Below are 22,359 nucleotides of genomic sequence, written 5' to 3'. Positions count from 1 at the left end.
AAAAGATTCAATTGGATTGAACTGTTGTTGATATTTGTTTATATCTTTTTATCTATTTTCAAATAAGTAAAACATTACAATCAATGAAAGAACATACAGTAAACAGGAATTGTTGACAAATAACTGCCTTGTCCTAGATATTAGATTCTATTTAAGCTGTCCCAACTCACCTCTTTGCTGGAGGGAACATGTAGATATAAGTTTCTTATCACACATTCTGTGGTACGGAAAGTTACTTGGATCATTACGTTGTAATCTGCTTTTAAAACATTGATCAAGGTAATATCAAGATAAAGGTAAATCCAAATAATAAATAATAAATCCAAAAATGTATCTATTATTGTACCCTTGTTCGGATAAATAAAAAAATCATTATTTTTTATAATTATTATTTATAGTTATTTATTATATTATAATTTATGACTTGTGTTTCAAACTTTATCATACCCGGGAGTTATTCCTGAGAATTACAGGCCTAAAATATTAAACAACATATTTCAATGCAAAACAAAGTACCACAAAGACACAAAATACTGACATAATTAGACCACCAGGGAGGTTAAAGTCGGTCACGTATTCATGCGTAATAGTAAGTGTGGGGTAGACTAGAAACACCTACAGACCTAGGTTTGACTAAGACAGTGGAGAAGCATTTAGGTTTTTTATTTCCCCATATTCCTGCTAGTTTTTGTAAAGACTTTAAAAAGGTGTTTGGTGGTGGGATTGTTCGAAACAGATATAGGATTTTATGTAATAAATTTTGAAGGCTCAAATTCTACCAGTTACCAAAAGGTCTTATGAGGTTAAATTCTGGAGCTCATGAGGATGATTTTGTAAATGTGATTTAAAGTTTGCAGTAAATAGGTGAGAGGTATGAGATGTTAGTTTTATCCCTAGATATTTGACTTCTTACACCCATTGGTGGAGCTTGTTAGTAAGGTTTTTAGATGGGTATTATAGAAAGTGGCAAGATTTGGGAACTATGTGCATTAACTTTGTAACATGTCACTGTACGGAATTCTTAAACTAATTGCGCCAGTGAGAGGGAACAAAGGGGATCAGTAAGGATTAGAATAACATCACCTGCAAACAAGCTGATTGTGTGATGGTAGCCTTTATTTTCAATGCTGTAATATTTGGATTAGATCTAATAGATTGTGCACCTCTGTCGGGTTCCATTTGTTATAGTGATCTCATCTGATAGCATATCCCCCAGAAGAAACCCCGAGTGTATATTATCAAATGTCTTTTCAGCATCTAAAGCAAAAAAGAGTAATGGTATCTTGGTTTGGGCGTGTACTAAGTTTATAACTAGTGGCATTAGGAGCTTGTCTGTCTTTTATAAATCCTATTTGGTCTGGTGCAATCTCTATGGGTTCAAGTATAGGTTTTGATATGCTTCTGACGAAACTTTTTTTTTTATTGCCTTTTAGAATTTTTTTATTAGCCTTTATTACAGATTGCCTGGTCCTTTAGAAGCAAACACATGTGATGGTGTATAATTTTTACATTTCTGAGTCGAATAAACCCTTAAACTTTTTCAGTTGATTTATTTAACAAAACAAATATAATGTGATTTTTCTATCACTGCTATTCTTCAGTAGGAGTGCCACTAAACATGCAATTTTAAATAATGACTATTTTGCAGCCCTGACATGAATTATTTTTCTTTTAACAGTGTTTGTGGATATTTCTGAAAGTTTATTAGGTTGCACCATTTGTTGTGATTGCAAACCCTGAAAATGTTTACCAGGCAAAATGTTATCCTATAGTCTTCAAGTATGGCATCTAAGTATGGCAAGAGCAAACAATATAACCAAGGGTCTGTACTCAGCATTTTCACTGCATTTGCTTACTGCATGCTAAACAAAATAATTTTCACTAAATGTAATATCATTGTCTTGTAATAGTAAAATGACAAGTGCCCAAAACAGCATTTCTAAAGTCTTCTGTTTTAAGAACAAGTGACATTTTTAAAAACAGAATATGACTGATTTGTCCTTCTAATTTACTTTTATTTTACTTTGTATTTTCTCGGTTTCTATTTTTTTAATGCAAATGTACTTTAATTACATCTATTTTTTTATTTACCTTAATTTTAAGTGTTCTATTTATAAAGCAAAAAATCTATTACTGCCAATAAAGCACATGGACCTAGAGGACTCTCCACCAGGCAATGTTTTATTGAATAACCATTCTGCTTTATAAATAGCCCTTATAGTACCTTTAGTAGGGCCTGTAGGATTTGTGTTCAATTTATAAATCTACAGACTCTTTATTAGAAAATGGCATGCCAATATTTTTTTTTCGGCAGTGTAGGTAAATATTTTGTTTTTCAGTTTTTTTTTGTTTAATAAAATTGTATTTAGCTTGACTTAACAAGCTCTATTTATAAAACAGTGAATCTGACATTCCCTTAAACGTTCTGATTTTATATATTGTTCCACTAATCTTAGACTTCTTATAAGACTAAATTGTGAAAAATTTTAGTCAAAAATGCTGATTGAATGATTAAAGTGATCAGATTTCAGATTTATTATTAGATCTAATATCTAATAATAATTATAAATATTAGAGAGTACACTGTAAACAATTGCACCATACCACTCTTTGCTTCAGCAGAGCACTGTGTGTTTCTTTGAACCCATGAATGCAAATCAATACCTAAGCCAATAATTGCGATCTTTCCCCAATGCTTTACCAAACACAGTTCACCTGTTAACTTCTATCAGATTAATGTGACTCCCCCTATTGCCTAATCCCTCACTGACCCTGAAATGCTTATACAGGGTATTTTAGGAGATGTAGCTGTCATAAAGTAATAAATTTCTTACATATTTATTACCCAATGGTCCTGTATAATTATTGCTTGCATGGTATCTTTTTTGTTTCTGCTGTGCGTTCAGTGTCATTATTAACTTTGAAGCACTATGTCCTAACCTTACTGCCGAACCAACACCAAGGGTTGTGGCTGTTGGCCTGTGTTCTGTTTTATTTTTACAATCACTGCCAGTGTCCTTGTAATAAAACCCTTTTGCAAAATAAGGGTAGAGGTTATGCTAATTTCAAGACCTGATAAAACTGTTTGCAGTGGGGACTTGTGTTTCTGCCTAAAGGGGCAAAGGTTTAAAGTCAACATTTGGCCAGGTTATAGATATTCATGTATTTATACATTGTAAGCAAGTAGTAAATGACTTTTATTCACCCCGGTTCTCCCATTATAGCCTATATTCGCCAGTCTTTGAAAGATTTAACAAATCAGGTTCATTGAGTATAATTAAAATTCAAAGCAGAACCACCTTCCCCAAAAGAGTTGGTATAAAGATAGTGATTGTGTTTTGCACACCAGAGCTGCTCTGATTTATCTACATTGGCTGTTGCAGTTAACACGAAAATAGTGATGGAGAGTATGTAAAGCTCTGCTTGAGTTTCTGATACTACCAATTCCATTCCCAGCACTTTGCTTGAGAGACATTGATCAGCTAGCAAAGCATAAATGAAGTACAATTGTTCGAGACATGCCATCTGTCCAAGATGTGGATGGATTTCAGAGCATTCAAGCTACAATTGTAGTTTTACAGGCTTCTCAGGGAGAAAAAAAAAAAAACACAAAATGGCCCAGAGCTAATTTTCCACAACAAATTTCCCAAGATACCAGCCATCAGTAAGTGACAAAACTACAACTGCACGATAACTGCAGTCTCTCCTAATTTATATAAATATAATTAACATAACAGATTTTACAGGTATTTCCCATAAGGATTCAAAACATGATAGTATAGTATATTTTTCTCTTTATCACTGTTTTAATTTGTGTGGTTATCTACTGCGATGTTTTTTTTTTTAATTCATGATTTAATTAGCTTCTTATCTGATATAACACCAACACATTATATAGAGTTTTACAGAAGACTTAAACCATTTGCACTAGTGCCTGCTCTAGGGGAATTTACATACTAACAAAAAACATACGTAGCTTCCCTTTGGATATTAGGCCCTTTTAACCTCCTGAGCGTTACACTGAGGTCTAGATTTCTGTACCAAAAGTGATCCACTGTTTTTCATGAAATTTTTTTTTTAAATTGTAGACCTGTAACTTACAGAAATATGTCCGAACAAGGCTTCTAGTAGATATTATGAATATAAAAAATGTTTGAAACACACAATCATTTAAAAAAAAAAATTACTTTTAATAAAATTAAAGGAAAAACACCAAAATCACCTTAAACATGACTACATAAACAAAGCTTGAAGCCATGGCAGGGGTCAGGCAGGCGGTGATGTCCAGGTCCAGGCAGAGATGTCAGAGTCCAAGCAGAGGTCAAAGCAGGCGGAGATGTCAGAGTCCAGGCAGAGGTCAGGGCAGGCGGCAGGCAGAGATGTTGGAGTCCAGGCAGAGGTCAAAGCAGGCAGCAAATGGTCAAAATTAGGCGAAGATCAGCAAAGGTAAGATAAGACACAGTGTTACACACTAGCCATCCAGGGAATAAGTGGCAATTTTTAAAACTTTGATTCTGTATTTATTGGGGTTTGTTTTGAATTATTTTGTATTTGATTGGATACGGGAGTTTGTATCCAATCCAATACAAAATAAGAATTTGAATTTCCAAGTTATTTACTTTTATTTTATTTATTTTTTTATTTTTTTGTATTGGATTGGATACAGGAGTTTGTATTCAATCCAATATAAAATGAGCGTTTGAATTTACCAGTTATGTACTTTGTATTAATTTTATAATATTTTGTATTGGATTGGATACGCAAGTTTGTATCCAATCAAATACAAAAAATAAATTTGAATTTCCAAGTTATTTCCTTTTTTTTAATTTTTTTTATTTTTTGTATTGGATTGGATACGGGAGTTTGTATTCAATCCAATACAAAATGACAGTTTGAATTTACCAATTACACACTTTGTATTTATTTGAATTATTTTGTATTGGATTCAATACAGGAGTTTGTATTGAATCCAATACAAAATGAATGAATGAGTTTCTATTTGAATTTCCCGCACACGCGCCGACGTCATCACGCACGCAGGGAGGAGCCGTCCGGTTTTTTTTTTTCTCCGCCGGACGGCTTCTCCCTTCAGAGATCATCCGGCGCTGGAACGAGAAGGACGTCGGACGATCAGCGGGACCAGGTAAGAAGCCGGCCGGCCGGGCGGCGGAACACAAGATGCCAGCCGGCATCTTACCGGTCCCGCTGGCACCCGACGCTGGAGAGGGAGATCGACGGACGACGCTGGACGGAGGACGACGCTGGAATACGAAAACGACGCTGGATGAGCACAGGGGGACCAGGTAAGTATGGATGGGAAAAATCTCGGGGTTAACCATCCTTGCAATTTTTTTGTGCCCGAACGAAGGTCGGGCTTAACGGCAAGGTGGTTAAGTGGAGGTATTTGTGATGTAAGCTAGAAAATTGTAATCCAAGTTCTAGTTCTCCCCTGTGAGGTTGGATTTCTTCTTTCCTGCCTCTCAAAAGAAAGAGGCCCATCAATAACGGTATGCGTTTTTTTGTTGGCCAATCAGTAGAGTTGGTGCCTATTGGGGCAGCGGTTCAAATATAAATAAGTGTTTAGAGAATTAGAGAATGGGGGAAACTGGCTATGGAGTTCTAGTAATAAGTCTATGGGGCCAGACAGTCCAGGGTCTGGTTTAGCAGTGTGCCCAGATCTTGGACTGTTAAGTCCAAAGAGATACTATTTCAGACAGGAACCTACATATGCCTTTTGAATCAGGACTGACACATCAAGGGTTACCCACTTCATTTGAGGGGATAACTGACTACAGATACTGATCTGCTATTGAAGCCTTTTGTCCATGCCTGGAATGTTTCCACACTTTATGCAATGTTTCAGTGCATTACAGAATGAGGGCTGCTCATCCAGACACTTTACACCCATGACCCTTTCTCTTAGTTATGGAATTATTCAATTTAAAAACTTAGACCTGATGTACAGACAGAGCCAGCATATTTATTTCTGCCTCACCTGGAGAAAAAACACCAACATTCAGTTTATTTTCTGGGGGTGAGTTTTACACATACTTTTCAGGGTCAGTCTGTTCATAAGTCATTCAACCCAATAGTAAGGGTAAAGAACATGGCCAGGAGAGATCTATTGGAACAGCCATTGAAACCTCCTGAAAAAATTAAATGAAATTCCCTAGCTGTAATGATTATCTGATTAGAACAGTATGCAGACAGATGGAGTCCATACATCCATTCTGCATACTGTTTCCTATTCAGTGCTTTCGAAAGATTGAGTAACAGATAATCAACACTGCAGCCACAAAACTAGCATTTGTAGGCAGTGATTATGTCTCCGTGTCCCTATCACTGCAGGCTTGCTTTAGGACTGTGGGAAAAAATCAGAACACCTGGAAAAATGAAACAATTTGGTGAACATGAGAAAGCCCCAATGAGGTTTGAATCAAAACCTTAAGTGTTGCATGAACTTGGCACAAACAAATGTGTCACAATTTGTATTATGACATCTATACCCAACTTTTTGCTAGTTTAACAGAGAAAAAAGATGTGATAGCCTCACTCCAGGATAATATTCAAAAGTTCAAAACTTGGCAAAAACAGAAGTCACAAGTCTGTTGCAGTATATCTCCAGACTGTAAAAATCCACAAACGCATTTCACACATCTCATGGGCTTAATCGTAGAGATTGCCATGCATGTACACAATTTTCAAATAATAAACATCCGGGAGAACTGAATGTTGTCTGTGCTGTAAAATGTTGTAGCCAGTGTTCTGAACAACACATGAAAAGTAAATTGCATGGGGTAAAAATAGTTGTCAGATATCATTGTAAGCAGATTTTAGAGTGTTATGAGTGCTTTCTTTACCCAGCTGTAATCTTAGTCATCTGTTTACAAACTGTCTTGCACAAACGCAGATTATTAACTGAAAATATTGAGTGGAAAAGAATGATGTGCTGTCTGAACATCATAGGCAATATTGGAGCAATGTTGCTCTTTATGGTACCGGTATGTTTATGAATAATTTGGACAATATATCACAGCTGTGAAAGCACATTTTCTAAACTTAATGCAGCTTTCATAAAAATACCTAGTAATATACTATAGTATTTTGATTAGGAACCACCTGGTATAGTGTGACAATGCTCTGTCCCAATTGTGGTCCTGTGTTTTTGCCTTGTCACTAAAGCTAACATGAAGTGGTCCTTTAAACTCTAATTGAAATGAAATTGTCACTATGGTATAGGAATTAAAACACCAATAGCCTGTCAAACAAGAGATTTGGTTCTTGTCTTTTTAGCAAGCTGTAAGAGTGAAATTTCGAAGGGCTCTTGAAGAGTAACAGGCACATCTGATATCCAATACTTGTGAGTTAGTTTATTACCTCCCCACCAGGTCATGTGTTCTTGCAACCTGCTCCTGTGTCACTATTACTGTGCCATTGAGAAATGTTATTTTAAACCAAATTTCCATTAAATTTATGTTGATTGAGGAATGAGAAGGTAAAAATATTATGATTTTTACTACATATGGGAGAGTTGCAGTATGATTTTAATTACATTGGACTATCAGGTATTTTTATTTTGTCAACTTGTTAGCTGTTAAACCATGAACAGGACTTCAAAATCTTTTCTTTAATAAAACCAGTGTCTGTAGCTTTTTCTTTACTTATAGAGATTTGATGTTATATCTTCTTTTACATACTTTCCATCGTACCCCTTATCTAAAACAAATATCATAACAAGAAGTGTAATATACGCATTTTTGACACATGGTGAAAATTTGCGTGATTTGCACAATAGTTCACCATTCTGGACAAAATGATTTTCACAGCAAAATCATCTTCGTAAAAATTGTCTGTTGATCAATCGTAGTAAGTACAGGGCCACTATATTGACGTAGCAGCTGGTGTGAGAAAGTATTTGACATCCCCAGAGGTTTCAGATATCAATGGCAACTGTAGCTCTTCAAGAGAGTCAAAATGCAATTTATTGCTTGCTGTAAAGATAAGTACAAAGCTTCTTTATGTTTTAAATTTTATATTAAAGTGACAGGATCATTTTAAGCAGTCATTGTACCCTTATAATAATCCTAGCATTTGCATAGCTCTTTTCTCCCATAGGATTCAAAGCCCTTATATGTTTATCAGAGGAAACCCACACACAAACATTGGGAGAACATACAAACTCCATGCATGCAGCTGATGTCCTGGTCAGGACTCAACTCACAGCTCCTAGCAGGGACAATAACCACCTATCTATTGCCACCATGTCTTGTCACCACGAGGAAAAACACTCAGAGAAATAACATTCAACCAAGTGTATGCACAGAGACTTCATGTAAGTGCAAAAAAATCAGAAGCACTACGATGCAATAAAATATAAAAAGTGTAAAAGCAAGTAGTTCATGTAACAATGGCAGTTTATGAAACACATTGCCTTTGCAAACTAAATATCATTACTGGTTTAGCTCACAACCCTTTCCAACCAGCTGCTCAGCCATGACCCACCCAGTTCAGCTCCCACCCACTTGCAACACACTAAATGTGGGTCATAGCAGTCATTTTTATTACACATGTTACAACATGTTTAACCTCCTGAGCGTTACACTGAGGTCTAGATTTCTGTACCAAAAGTGATCCATCGTTTTTCATGAAATTTTTTTTTTAAATTGTAGACCTGTAACTTACAGAAATATGTCCGAACAAGGGTTCTAGTAGACATCCTTGCAATTTTTTTGTGCCCGAACGAAGGTCGGGCTTAACGGCAAGGTGGTTAATACATAACCATAATAAACATTACATTAACATTATAATTCTCACTTAAAATGACCTATAACACCACAAATTGCATTAAGACACCCCCAACGTAATGTGGTACTCTTAGATGCTACCAGTAACCTCAAAGTACCTCAAAGGCATTAACCACATACAATAAATCATGCAGGGGCAGCTGCCAGCTTTTGTGTTGCTCCCAGATACATTTCACCACCTCAGAAATGTTATTAATTGCAGTCCCCTCAAAAATATACAACCCTAATGGTCACCACCTCTTTAATACTACCTAAGATGACTCTCCCACCATTGTACTACACTAATAAAATTACTGCCCTTAAGGACCTCAAACTACCTAAAATTCCAACATTTTCCTGAGAGAAAACCAACCCATTGAAGTCCAAGCGAACTAAAAGGATGGGGGGGAGGGAGCCTGCTTCTCCCCTGTTTTCATCTTTCTGATCTAATTTCCTATTTTAAACCCTTTATACATTTTTATTCTCTATGCCCTTTTCCACCCATCCTAAGCCTGACCTTGCTTTGAACCTTACACCTCCACTTTTTATTCTTTTTCTGCCTGCTCCCCCTGAGCACTCAGTCATGTTGGTCCTCCACCTAGGTTCTTTCCCTTCCCATATGCTCCAGGTCTTATTTTTAGTAAAAGCTAAATCTACTTTAATAATAATTTGAGTTTACCTACTGCATGTTTGTTACCAATACTTATTTCCCTTCAAAAGTGGTACTTGTGGGGGAAAAAAGCTTACTTTTTTTATAGTAGTGTTCTAGTTTAAAGTTTTTTTTTATAGTAGTGTTCTAGTTTATGGACTTGTGTGTTCTTTTCCCAGCTGATATGATCTTAGCATTCAGGTGATATATGTATATTGTATATGAAATGGTTGATTTGAATTTAAAATCATTGCATGGTCCTCCATAAATCCCACCTTGTACATATTGTATTTTATATATAAATATATTTAGGTATATTTGAGCTACTCCTAAAGTCAGTAAATTTTACTGACATTCAACAAAGTTAGAAGATTGTCATGAGTACCAACCAAAAAAATTGCACAGGAAGTGAAATGCATATGGGATAGACAACAAAAACTGAAAACAGCTGATCATTTTTTATTTCAATCGATAATCACTGAACAGTAACACGACCAGATGCTAGATTGCTAGTTCCAGACAAGGGCTCTGCATGCAAACTATATTATTTTTTTAGGTCTCTGTGTTATAATCTGTGTTATTAAGCTGCTTTTGTGGCTATTGGTATGCATATGAAGAGATACCCCTTGTTTTCTCCTTAAATGTCTTGGCTAATAAACTGTCAATGTTACATCTTTTTGCAGAAAATTACTACGGCACTCCAAAGCCTCCAGCTGAACCTGCTCCACTTTTATTAAATGCAACAGACCATATATTTCCTGGTGGCATTCCAAGAGTTGAGGGGAAACGCAAGCGCAATAAATCTGTAAGCAACATGGAGAAGACTGGGATTGAACCCCCAGAGGAGGAGGAAGAGGAGAGACCAGTAATAAATGGAAATGGGGTAGCTGTAACACCAGGTCAGTACGTCTCTATTTTATCATTTTTATGAACATGTTATGTTTTGGTGTGTGAGATCATATTTATCAAGAAAGAACAGGTAATGACCATTAAAATTAGAAAAAAATCATTAAAAATATTTAATATTAATATGTGTACTAATATGCCAAGACCTCTTCACCCCAGCATCCTAATAAAATTAATTTTAGGAATTTAGAAAAATACTTAACAAGTGCTGTATAAAGACTTATATAAGTAATATAAATATTTATAAGAGAGGGGCAAGATATATGTGTTTTTGTTGTACTAGTGGGTTCAGTACGTAGAAATATGTCAGTAACATTTAGCATTTTAATGTTGGTATATAGTAAAATCCTAAATGTTTAAAGTACAGTAACAAATACTTTAATAATAAAAATATAAAATTCCAGTTTCCTAAAGGTTATTGTACATTGCACAATGCCAAGATATGGTGTATGTGTTAGTATTGTCTAGTAATGAAAATGGTATTTGTGGATTAGAATGAATCTAAAAAGTTGTAAGGGTTGTGTAGAAAATGGTATAATTGTTTTATTTACCTGAAAAATGCAAATAACAAAGCTGTGTAATAAAAGAGTTAATAAACTTAATGATAACCATTGCAGTTTTACACTACATATATAGCCAGCTATGTAGGTTAAACAGTATTCTATAGAGGTAGCTTTCATAAACCTTCTGGTATGTATAAAATGACCCTGAACATGTTTTATGTTAGGAAGTACTTTTCTCATTATGTATTTCACATTGATTTGATGTCTTGACTGGAACAGCTCTTCTGTACTTTGAAATTCTCAGAAGCACATTGGAGGGCAAAGGTGATAAATGTGTATTTGTATGTCTCATGTAGAATCAAGTGAACATGAAGATAAAAGTACAGATGCCTCAGGTGAGATTTCATCCCAGCCTTATACCACTCCATTGTACTGCCAGCCAGACTCAGAGTCAAAAGAAAGCTCGGATCTCAAGAAACAGCTGAAGCCCGATGAAAATGATGAACTTGGGGTCTTGCCTGATAATTGGGAGATGGCATACACGGAAAAAGGAGAAGTCTACTTTATTGAGTGAGTCTTTTCTTTCTGTATTAAACGTGGTTATTTTTGTAGAAATTATCATAGTACATAGAGAAAATATCACACAGACTAAATCATTGAATGTCGATGTGTATTGCAATGTTTATTCACATAAAACCACTGAACATTTTCAGCATGTTTATCATTTTATCGTGTTGAATTTTAATTCAGTGCTCAGTCTCCGTTTCTATGACATGGTTCGGTTATTTTTCCTTTGTCTGTAAACACATATTAAAACGAGTGACTATAAATGCTGTGTTTATTTTCTTTCATAACAATTTATTGTGTTTTCCTTGAAGCTCTTTTTAATATTACATTTCCAAGGTCAATTAGTATGCTCTTATTCTGTTGACATTTTTCTTGTTAAACAGACCATGGCAAAGGCTCAAATATCCTTTGTCTTGCTTTTGGGCAGGTCGAATTCAGATGGATTCTGCTTAAATTAATTAAAAAAGTGACCAACATTCTGAAAGACAAGCTTGGGAAATCTTAAGGGTTGGTTAGATGTCTGGTTACCTAGTGTGTCAAATTTTACATTGTATTTATTCACAAATTCCCAATAAATAATACATTAATCATGTGTCACCCACATTAGGGAACTAAAACTGGGTGTGCTTTGGAAGTCAAAGGTTTTTTTTTACAGTCTTTGAACTTTTCAGATCTGAATCGGCTGTATTCTTTCTGAATTCTACTTAGCATTCTACAGAATGTTATTTATGAATTGGTTCAGGGAATACTAGGTCATGGTTTGTGTTTCTCCTTAGTTATACTCAGATTTTCGTTCCCAAACTGTTTAAAAGTTCACTTTTAAAATCCTTGATGATGTCAGCCTGACTTTGCTCTGCTTTTGTCTTCCCCTTTACCTATAAGCCCCTACATGTAAGGGCATATTATTGTTAGAAAATGGTATAGCTGATACAAAATTACCATTATTGTTGGGTAGCTTGCCATTTTGTCAGTAAATCTGTGTTATCTATGTGCAGTGGTAGTTAAAAAGTAAAAAAAAAAAAAAATACAGTATTAAACTAACTACAATTAGACTATTAAGCAGACTATAGTTGTATTTTTTATATCTATCAACTAAGATTAAAAGGCTATGTTAAGACTGTCCATGAGGATCTGCTACAGATACAGCTTCCTAATGCCAGGAAACCGGTGTCTCTGGGGGACACTACATATCTTTTCCCTGCAGCAGCCCTATAGAGAATGAATGGAGGGCAGTGATGAGTAGTACCAGTACCGCTCACCACACACACAAGAATCAGAAAACTGCAGTATATTACATTTTGTTCTTGAATTTGGATATGCTTGTAATTCTTACTATGCATTTAAATAATGTAGTACTAACCAACCAAGTGAAATGTTGGGAAGAGAGTTCTCTTTATGGACGCTGTATTAATATATAAATAGTCCATATAGAGAACTCTCTTCCCAACTATTCACTTTAAGGTCATTACAAAGGACAAGAGGGACATTTTTTGCATCTGGAGGAAAAAAAGTTAAGCTCCGGATAAGGAGGGATTCTTCACTGTAAGGTCAGTGAAAATGTGGAATCGGCTCCCTCAGGAAGTAGTTTCAGCAACTACTATGGATTGCTTTAAGAAAAAGCTGAAAGCTTTTCTAGATGCACAGAATATACCTGAGACTGTTGATCCAGGAAACATCTGATTGCCTCATGGAATCAGGAAGGAATTTTTTTCCCGTTGGAGCAAATTGTACCAGGGTTTTTTTTGCCTTCCTCTGGATCAACTATGTCCATAGGGTTTTTTTCTTATCTGGAATATGTTTGTTTTCCTAGTGGTTGAACTTGATGGACTTATGTCTTTTTTCAACCTGATTAACTGTGTACCTATGTAACCATGTAACCACCTCCACATACTAAACAATATCTCCTGTATACACCAATCCATGATCCTGTGCTGCTCCAGTAGTCTTTTCAGTTATTGGGACCATGTGACTCATCTCATGCAAGAATAAAGTCAGCAGGGTGACGCCTTTTTCATAAAGACAACTGGAAAATAGGTTGCAGATTCACAAAACCACAATATATTGCAATCAAAACAACAACTGAAGTGCCATGATACTTGGAGTTGGTAGCCCTGGAAATGAGAAAAGAGATATATGGTAGTTAGTAGGGAGGGGGTTCAGTTGGGTACCTACAGCTACCCAGTTTTTATTGCATAAAATGTATAAGCAAACACTTAAAAATAAACCATATTTGCAGATAAAAAACAAAATAGCCCCTAGATAGTTTCAGATATACCTAAAGGAAAACATATTATAGCATTCAAACTCTCCTGCTAATTCAGTATTGGTTCTGTGATGTTTGATTTATTGTTGCATTATGCGTTGTCTTTTCACATATGATAAATAGTTCATATTTTTGACTATCACTACAGCTGGAATTGTATTATCAGGAATTCTGCAATGAGAAAGATAATTTTAATGTATGCAAATACTCCATTTAAATGCATCAGGCAGATGGATAGAAAAATGGCATAGATTTTATTTTCTGAGAAATACGTAATTTAATACCACAGTAATAAAACATTGAAATGTTGCAGTGGCCCGGTAGGGTTATTGGGGCCACTATGTCAGCTAATGGATTTTGTGTTGATTGGAAACTTTTGTCAGTTGATTATTAGTTATGACTGGCTATAATCTGCTATTCCCTAATGATATTAATCGGCTGACTGTTTTTTCACTTAACCTCATCCTTTTAAACTTCTGTTTTAATAGTTTGGCTGCATTATTCAAAAGCTATAATTCATCTTATTCCACTTAAGTGCATAGAAGATATTTGGCTCCTGATGGTTTATATGAAGAGACTGCTGGGAACAAGTGTTTTAAAGGGAGCAAATAAATCATTTAAAAAAGTGTAAGCCAAGAGCAGCTTAACTGTTATCAAAAATCTGCAATGGTTTTCTGTGTTTTTTTTTTTTTGTTTGTTTTGGTTTGTTATAATGGGTATTATCATATTGTATATTAAAACACAACATTTTATGTTGTTAGATACCTAATATTAACTAACTGTAAGTAAACACATAACTTGAGTTTGTAGCCAACCATGAATCTAATATTATATGGAGAATAATTGTTTGTATCTGTTTCTTCTTATGGATAGAGTAAAAGCAGAATATGACTATGTAACCTTGAGATAATACCTTGGTTAAAACAATAAAATACGCAATTACTCAGAATGTGGAATTTGAAGCAAGGTCTCGTTCCATTTTCCTTTTAATAAAAATAAATATTCCTGCAACAATATAGTAATATGTGCTATTAGTTTATCAATGAGCCACACTGATGCTTGCATTGGTACAATGAGGATTCCCAAATATAGAGCAATATTTGAGATTCACTAGGCCCATGGGCCCAGTTGTTAATCCACAGGTTTGAGGTACATTACCTTATGCACTCAACAGTCACTGATCTGTTCATTCTTCAGTATAAGAGTTGCCCAACACACCCTTAACTGGTATTCCTGAGGTTCCCTGGGTCCAGCCTAATTCTCTGGTCACATATCTTGCTGTAGAACCCTTGTATATTCATCGAGCTAGAAGAAAAAAACTGGAGGTTCATGCTGTTGGTGGTTTAAGGAAGAGTTTTTTTTCAGAAGTAATAAAGTTTTGAATTTTCTAGAGCAGTGTTTTTCACCCATTTTTACATGGGGTAACCCCTTGAAATAACTTTCTAGTCTTCAGGAAGCCCCTACTATAATTAATATATTTACAACTCAGAGTACATTAGTGGGGTGATCAGAAAGAAGAATGCCTCCCACATTGCTAGCTAGTGGAAAGAATGTCACCCTTACAAATAGTCAAAAAGATCATTGGTATCAGTTAAACTGGCCTGAGAGTCACAAATTGAATAATTCTCAATGACCCCTAGCATCCTCTGGCGGAACCCTGGTTGTGAAACACTTAGACATAGGATCTGACACTTTTAGCATAAACATTGCAAAATTAAAAAAAGAATAGGGATATTTCTGCCATAAAATCAATCAATCTCCAGTCCAGGGGAATACAATTCTTGGGGATATACAGCAAGGACACTGCACTCCGCAGGAACTGAGATTTCCCCCAGCTTCATACATATGATAGGATTCAGGCTGCCCAGGAGCACAGTAACAGAGGCCTTACACTCCCAAAGCCGTCTCCTACAGACTCCCTTTCCTAAGCAAACCCCATACTCATTCCCACCCCCAAAGGACCTACCCACAAAACCTCATTTCCTGTTTTAAGAACATACCCTGCCTAATAGCACCAAGGGGAACACTTTAGTAACATATTTATACAATATATACTATAATATATTACAGAGGGAGTTCAACTAAAACTTACACAGTAGCAATTGTAGACACTTTATATGTGTACGCTGCTGTACTGTTTAGAGAACATTTGTTATTAAAAGGTGCTTTTCAGACAAAGTGAACACTAGAAATGTGTCAAAAAATGTATTGGCTGATGCCTAGCATGTGGCAACAGTTATATTCTTCATGAATTTTTTCAATCTCATAGTGGAAAGTTAAACGCAGCATGCTCTCTAAATCATAATCCATATAAACATCAAAACTCTTTTTCTTTTCACTATAGAATTATAGATTGTAGATAATGGATTGTTTCATCTGAAGATTTCCCATTAGGCACAAATATAGTTGGTAGTACATTTTATTCTTTGAATCCTGGTAAAAGGACAAATGTTTGCTCACAAGTCATAACTGTTTCTTCTGTGCAGAGGCAGTTAAAAAGTATACAATTAGCTAGCCAGACTACCAAATTTTAAAAAATAGTTGCAATTAGAGCTTTATGCCTCCATGGAATACTGCCTGCAGCACTTGAAAAGAGTGTAGTGCAGTTTCATGGTTTTGACACTTGAGGGCAGTAAATATTGGATGTAAAATATGCCCTGCTGAGAAAATGACAATGACTGTCAATTGGTTTGATTTTTATTGTATTCTATATTTTGCTTACCAAATCATATTTGATGATGGATATTAGACTGTTTTTCCATCATTTTACCTGTTAAAGCTATGCATGATTTAAAAGCATTGAAGCAACAATGTGCCTGATGCCAGCAGGACAAATGAATACTAAGTATTCATACTAAGTATTTTTTCATATATTATTTGCTGTTCAACAAATTTGGAACAAAACTGAGCTTAGTTACATTGGGTCAATTGAAGAGTAAATGTCATTTTTTTTTACAAAAATATTTTGATTTGCAAAATTTTGTTATAGCATTTCAGCTCACAAATGCAATATTAGTATAGTACTATTGTTTAATTTGCTTTTTATGTTGCTTATTTCAAATTTTTACAAAGACATTAAAACGTTTCAACATGAAATGCTTTATAGGAAGTCATAATTATACTAGGAGTGTATTTTTATAAATAGATATGTGTGAATATTCAGTGGGCTGTATCCATGACTGCTGCAAATAATTAACTGAACCATGCTTTATGAAGACCAGTTATTTTAGAGATCATATGCCTTGTACCAGCATGGAATTTCTAAGGCAAGGACTAATGGGCTAATGGGTGATTTTTTAAAGCTCTCCAAAACTTGAGAAGATAGTCTCCAATACGAGAACCTTGGTGATCCAGCAAACCTGGGATGGATTTTGTCCAGGATTAAAAGCATTCAGCTGACAGCAGAAGATTTTTATGAAATCCATTCAGGTTTGCAGGATCACTCGGGTTCATCCATCATTGTCTATCTTCTCCTGTCTTTGAGAGCTTTAATATATCAAGCCCAATGTCTTTCCTACAAACGTGTTACATAAAATATTAGTTAATGAGAAAACATTTTTTAGATTATAAATGCTACGGAATCAGGTGCATTTTGGGAAATAGTCATGGATTTTTGCTAGCTGAGAATCAACTGAATTTAAAACGAGTCTCAAACTGCTGCCTTGGATCGACCTAGCCATTGATCATTTCAAACTGACCATTGATACTAGCTGCTTTTGAATTTAATCAGTACACTTGCACTTACCTTGCTGCCGATTTGGTTTTTCTTTGCCTAGGTATTTTCATTTCGCTGCTTTTTTATGTAACTGTCAAATAAACATGTATGCCAACTACTTAGGAAAAGGAATGATTTTTTATATAAAATGAGAAAAAAGGTAAAACCTGAATTAAATGTATTTACAGAAATGGCTCAGTGTTTTATAAAGGACAATTTATTCTTGATATTTTTGCATTTGTGTATGTTGGTTGTGGTTCAGAGATCCAGTCTTTAACATTAATCTGTGTAAGTAACATTTTCTTTTAATTATGGTTAAGGTAATATGGTATTGTCTTTTCAAAGTGTTATTTAACATGTAGAAATATGCAATGATTTTGCATAAGTGGGGTATTTTGGTTAGGTATTGTTTTATGTGGCTAAAAACCCAACCACATTCAGAGTACTTATTCTAAGGGTACCAACAAAGACGGGAATATGTTGCATCACAATCCACAAGCATCGTATATGGAATTTTCAGTAGAGCCCATTATCAAATTATAGGCAAAATCATCTCAGAATAAGAAAATAAGAGGTAGTGAAGTTAAACTCAATTGATAGGCAAATGTACTTTTAATATAATTATAAGCAATGATCTTAAGCCAAAACTGCTTGGTTGGCTTTTTTGTTCATTTTGGATACAGGTAATGGTTAAAAATTCAGTTAAAAGTTTTTCCTTCGATCTGTACACAATTGGGAGGAATTTCCTTTACTTTCTTTCCCATTGATACAACATTGACAAGAAGTCTATTCACAGTGATGGAAACCATCTCTTTTGTTTCAGTATTTGTCTAGTTTTCAAACAAGCTTTTCCAAAATTAGAAAAACTATCATGCAGTTTTGAACATAGATGTAGTTATTGTTGTATACAGTACCCTATCTATTTAAGTTACTCATAACAGAAAGACCCATTGCAATATTTTAAGAATAGAACAGTGTACAATTAGAAAAAAAACCCATGTAAGCATTTAAAAAATGTTGAAGTTAGTTATTGGACAAGTATACAAACATAAATGTTGGTGGAGACAGTCGGGCCACATGGTAGGAGGAGCTGGGAATTATAGCTGGGTTGGTGTCCAGTGGAAATAGTCAGGGCTAGATTTATACTTTTGCTCCCCTAGGCTAGCTAGCTTGTGCTGCCCACCTCCCCAGCCTATAACAGACTTTGACACTGGCAGACACACTAAGAGAGAGAGAATGGAATGGAGAGACAACAGTGATACCTTCAATACAAATGTCACACTGCACAGATTCGTGCACTTTATGCAACTTATGTATAATCACTTTTACATTGTGCTTCCTGTCAATGTAGAGTTGGTTGGCCAACAGCAGCAGGTTTAATTTCCGTATACAGATGTTGTAATGCATCCTCCTTATGGTCATAGCACCCTAGGCCGTGGCCCAGGGAGCCTTGTGAGAAATACGACCCTGGAAATAGTAGGGTTGTTGTAGATCATGTAGGATTTGTAATGGTATAGTGACGTTTAAGGCCTTAGATTTGAAAGTATGTCTTTAAAGTGAAGAAATCATCTCAAACGTCTTAGGGGTGGACACCATGTTGGAATAAGAGGATTGGTATGATGCCCACCTTGTTCCTAGTCAAATGGGTGATAGATTCCATAATCAGAACAAACAATAATGGAGAAAAGGGACAGCCTGCTTGAGTGACCCACTTAGTAGATAGTACCGTATAGTTCATATTTAGTATAGTTCATAGTTAGTTAATAGTCTTCATCAGCAAAATTATGTTCAAAATGAAAGTCAAGATTTTCAGCCAGGAAGTAATGTTGGGTTCTGTTTTAGTCAAGAAGAGCTTTATACTTTGGAGTTTAAGGGGTCTTTTTTAAATAGAGTTAAATTAATTCTAAACTATTTTTATAGAAGCCTAATGTTATCCTCTGTTGTCTGGAGGTTTGCTTTATGATAGTTGGTTTATATGCCTCCTTTGGAGTCAAAGGGGAATAAACTTAGAGGTTATTCAAAAGAAAGTTTTCTGCTATGGCAGCTTTAAGCTTCAGATTTGTGGGGGAGGTATTAAAGAGTCCAGATAGAGTTTGATGGTAACATGGCTAATCTTCCACTTTAATAGCAGGATAGCAGCAAAGCAGCAATAGAAAGTTTTGAAAATAAACATCTGGATAACAAAACTATAGTCAATACAGGAAAATGTAATTGTGTGGTGGTGAGTAATAGGTACAGGATGAGGTTGAAGAGTAAAACTCCCACCATATCAATTAGATTATATTTATTTTAAAGCTCTCAAAAGTTGTGAGATGACGTGACTGTAAATGGAGTTTGAGTTTGTGAAACATGTCCATCTATATGAGGATAATAAGTTAAGTTCAACTTATCATATAGGAAAAGTGTTTAAGCATATAGTACACAGTTATTATCTGAAGGATGAGTGGGGAAACCAACCTGCTTCTGATACGGAGCATGCTACAGTTATGACTGGAAAATCATTGATTAATTCCATTAGAAAAAATTTTTTGTTATTTGGGTAGGAAAAGCTTCTATTATACAGCTGTCAATGGTTTTATTTACACTCTACCTTCCTTTTATTGTGGCCATGAATTCCCCCCCCCTGATGGCTGTGTTCAAATTCAAAAAGCTAAATACCTTGTGTCACATGTTCCTAGAGATTTTATTTACTTTTTTCTAGTTCATAGTTAGCTATATGTAGTACGGTGCTATGTGAGAGTACATGCAATAGTCTAGGTTTCTTTATTGTATTTGGTACATGTGCTTTGCTTTATATGAATATACTGTTAGGTTTTGCAATGTTTTACATGGTTGTAATAATTGTAGGAATGTGTTTGATATGACATCAGCTGTTCTTAAGGCTGAACACAAAAAACTTTATTGTAAATATAATTCAACAGAAATAAACCTATTCTGTGTTCACCAAAATACCTTGGGTAATACAAAAATGCAAGGGTAACATCATCACTTTGCTGCACATGGTCCAAGCAGAGCTATGGGATGGATTATCAGGACCACTGACTTCAGGCTGCCTACAGAGAAGGTGGTATCCTGCACAAACAGAAGATGCAGCGGTGACTGGTCATAAAACCTTGGCTTGGATGTAGCCATGTATTTTAGTTCTGATGTACTTTAGGTGCCTTTTACCAATATGTAAGATAAAACTCTGACCATATCAATCAGTAAAAAAATGTTAAATTTATTATATTTATTTATCACATTATATTTATTTATCTCAACATGTGTGAGATGGTGACATTTCAGAAGTAAAATTTGAGTTTGTGAAACATGTCTATCTATATGAGGATATAAAGTTAACTTAAACCCATCACATTGGCAGCATGGTGTCCGCAAAGTTAACACTCTGGCCTTTGCAGCGCTCGGTCCCACGTTAGAATCTAGGCCAGGACACTCTCTGCATGGAGTTTGCAGGTTTTTTTCGTGTATGCGTGGGTTTCCTCCGGGCACTCCAGTATCCTCCCACATTCCAAAAACATGAAGTTAGATTAATTGGCTTTCCCTCAAAATTGACCTTAGACTGTGTTATTGACATATCACTATGGTAGGGACATTAGATTGTGAGCCCCATTAGGGGCAGCTAGTGACATGACTATTGACTTTGCACAGTGCTGCATAATATGTCAGCACTATATAAATACTGTGTAATACGAAATTATATTATTATGTACAGAAACATCTGTTGGGCACATTAGGCCACAAAAGGCCCTGAATTGTTTTACTGATCAAAGATAAAGAAAAGTTAGGATACGCTACAACATACTATAATCTGGTAGATTGCCAGATGCAAATCATGTAAAAGATTTATTTTTGTCCTACTGCACAACATCTAGGGTTTTCTACAAATATTCATTATTTAAACAAAAGCACAGATGTAATCTGTTATTTCATTTTTATTAACATTCTGTGCTACTGCACAGTAAGTAACGACTCTGGCAGAAAATAACACACATTATTACCTGTGAAAGCTCTGTGATTTATGTGCACAGCAAAAATAGCTTTAGCTTAGGTAGGAAAAAGTGGAAATCGGATGCCGACTGAAGTTCTTGTACCCTTCAAAAATCATTCAAACCTGGTTGTTTCCTTAAAGAAACATATTGATAGTTTACAGTTTTATATTAGTATAGTAATAAAAACATACCTATTTTGTTGTGGTTATGAATATAGATATACAGATTTTATATTAGTATGATATAAAGACATACTAACACCAACACTCAGTAATAAATAAACATTTAATCCCAAATTCAGAAGAACTCTAGGTTCTGCATTCCAATATACAGAAAAGACTTGATTTGGCTAGGTGACCACTCCTCCTGTGAAGAGGTATGTTCAGGAAGAATAAACTGACGGCTTAGGCTATTAGGAAATAAGTAATGGTAGGTGAGTGTCACTATTGGATAGACATTCTAGCTACATCAGATAGCACAGTGGGAAAACACGCTGTGTCTCTGACTTGTGTCAGTTTGTAAAGTATTACTAGTCTGTTAACACTTCTTTAACATTTTGTGATCTGCTAATGAATTGGGCAGCTAATGTCCAGTAAAAGCATCTCCTGGGGAGTAACAGCAAGTGATGGGCATTGTAAGGCTTCAGTGAACATTTTATTGCACAATAAAATACTGTACAAGCTAGTACAAATATTCTAGGGCATATTTCTGTTAGCAGAAGTTGAATAGGCGAGCAAGCTGTCTGTTATAATGATAGTTAATGGATATTCATTTGCTATTATTTAACCATCATCATTATAACCAATCATCATATTTAAATTCCCATTTTTTGTTCGGCAATGAGATATAGGTAAACAGATATTTTCTGTAGAAGGTGCTGCTTTGATATACACACTTGCTTTCATGAGAATGTAAAAATATGTCTGTACCTGATTTGAAATCTATGTTTACATATACATATCATTTTTGGAGGTTTTTTTTTTT

At 35.3% G+C, this 22,359-nt stretch overlaps 1 protein-coding gene across 8 annotated transcripts in view; it reads left to right on the top strand.

Moving 5' to 3' along the window:
- The window catches only part of MAGI2 (membrane associated guanylate kinase, WW and PDZ domain containing 2), a 394,804-nt gene that overhangs the window by 245,280 nt on the left and 127,165 nt on the right, over positions 1–22,359 (top strand). For all 8 annotated transcript variants that reach the window (XR_011919492.1, XM_072401735.1, XM_072401731.1 and 5 more), the window contains 2 exons: positions 10,116–10,331; positions 11,198–11,411. Coding sequence is in view for 7 of the 8 variants with exons in the window: in XM_072401735.1 (XP_072257836.1) it covers positions 10,116–10,331; positions 11,198–11,411 (430 nt within the window). In the remaining variant the exon portion in view is untranslated. The remainder of the gene's footprint in view (positions 1–10,115; positions 10,332–11,197; positions 11,412–22,359) is intronic.

This window comes from Pyxicephalus adspersus, chromosome 2 (assembly GCF_032062135.1).
Source record: "Pyxicephalus adspersus chromosome 2, UCB_Pads_2.0, whole genome shotgun sequence".
Classification (NCBI taxonomy): domain Eukaryota; kingdom Metazoa; phylum Chordata; class Amphibia; order Anura; family Pyxicephalidae; genus Pyxicephalus; species Pyxicephalus adspersus.
Note: the sequence above shows the minus strand (reverse complement) of the source record. Positions and strands in the feature narration are given on the sequence as shown.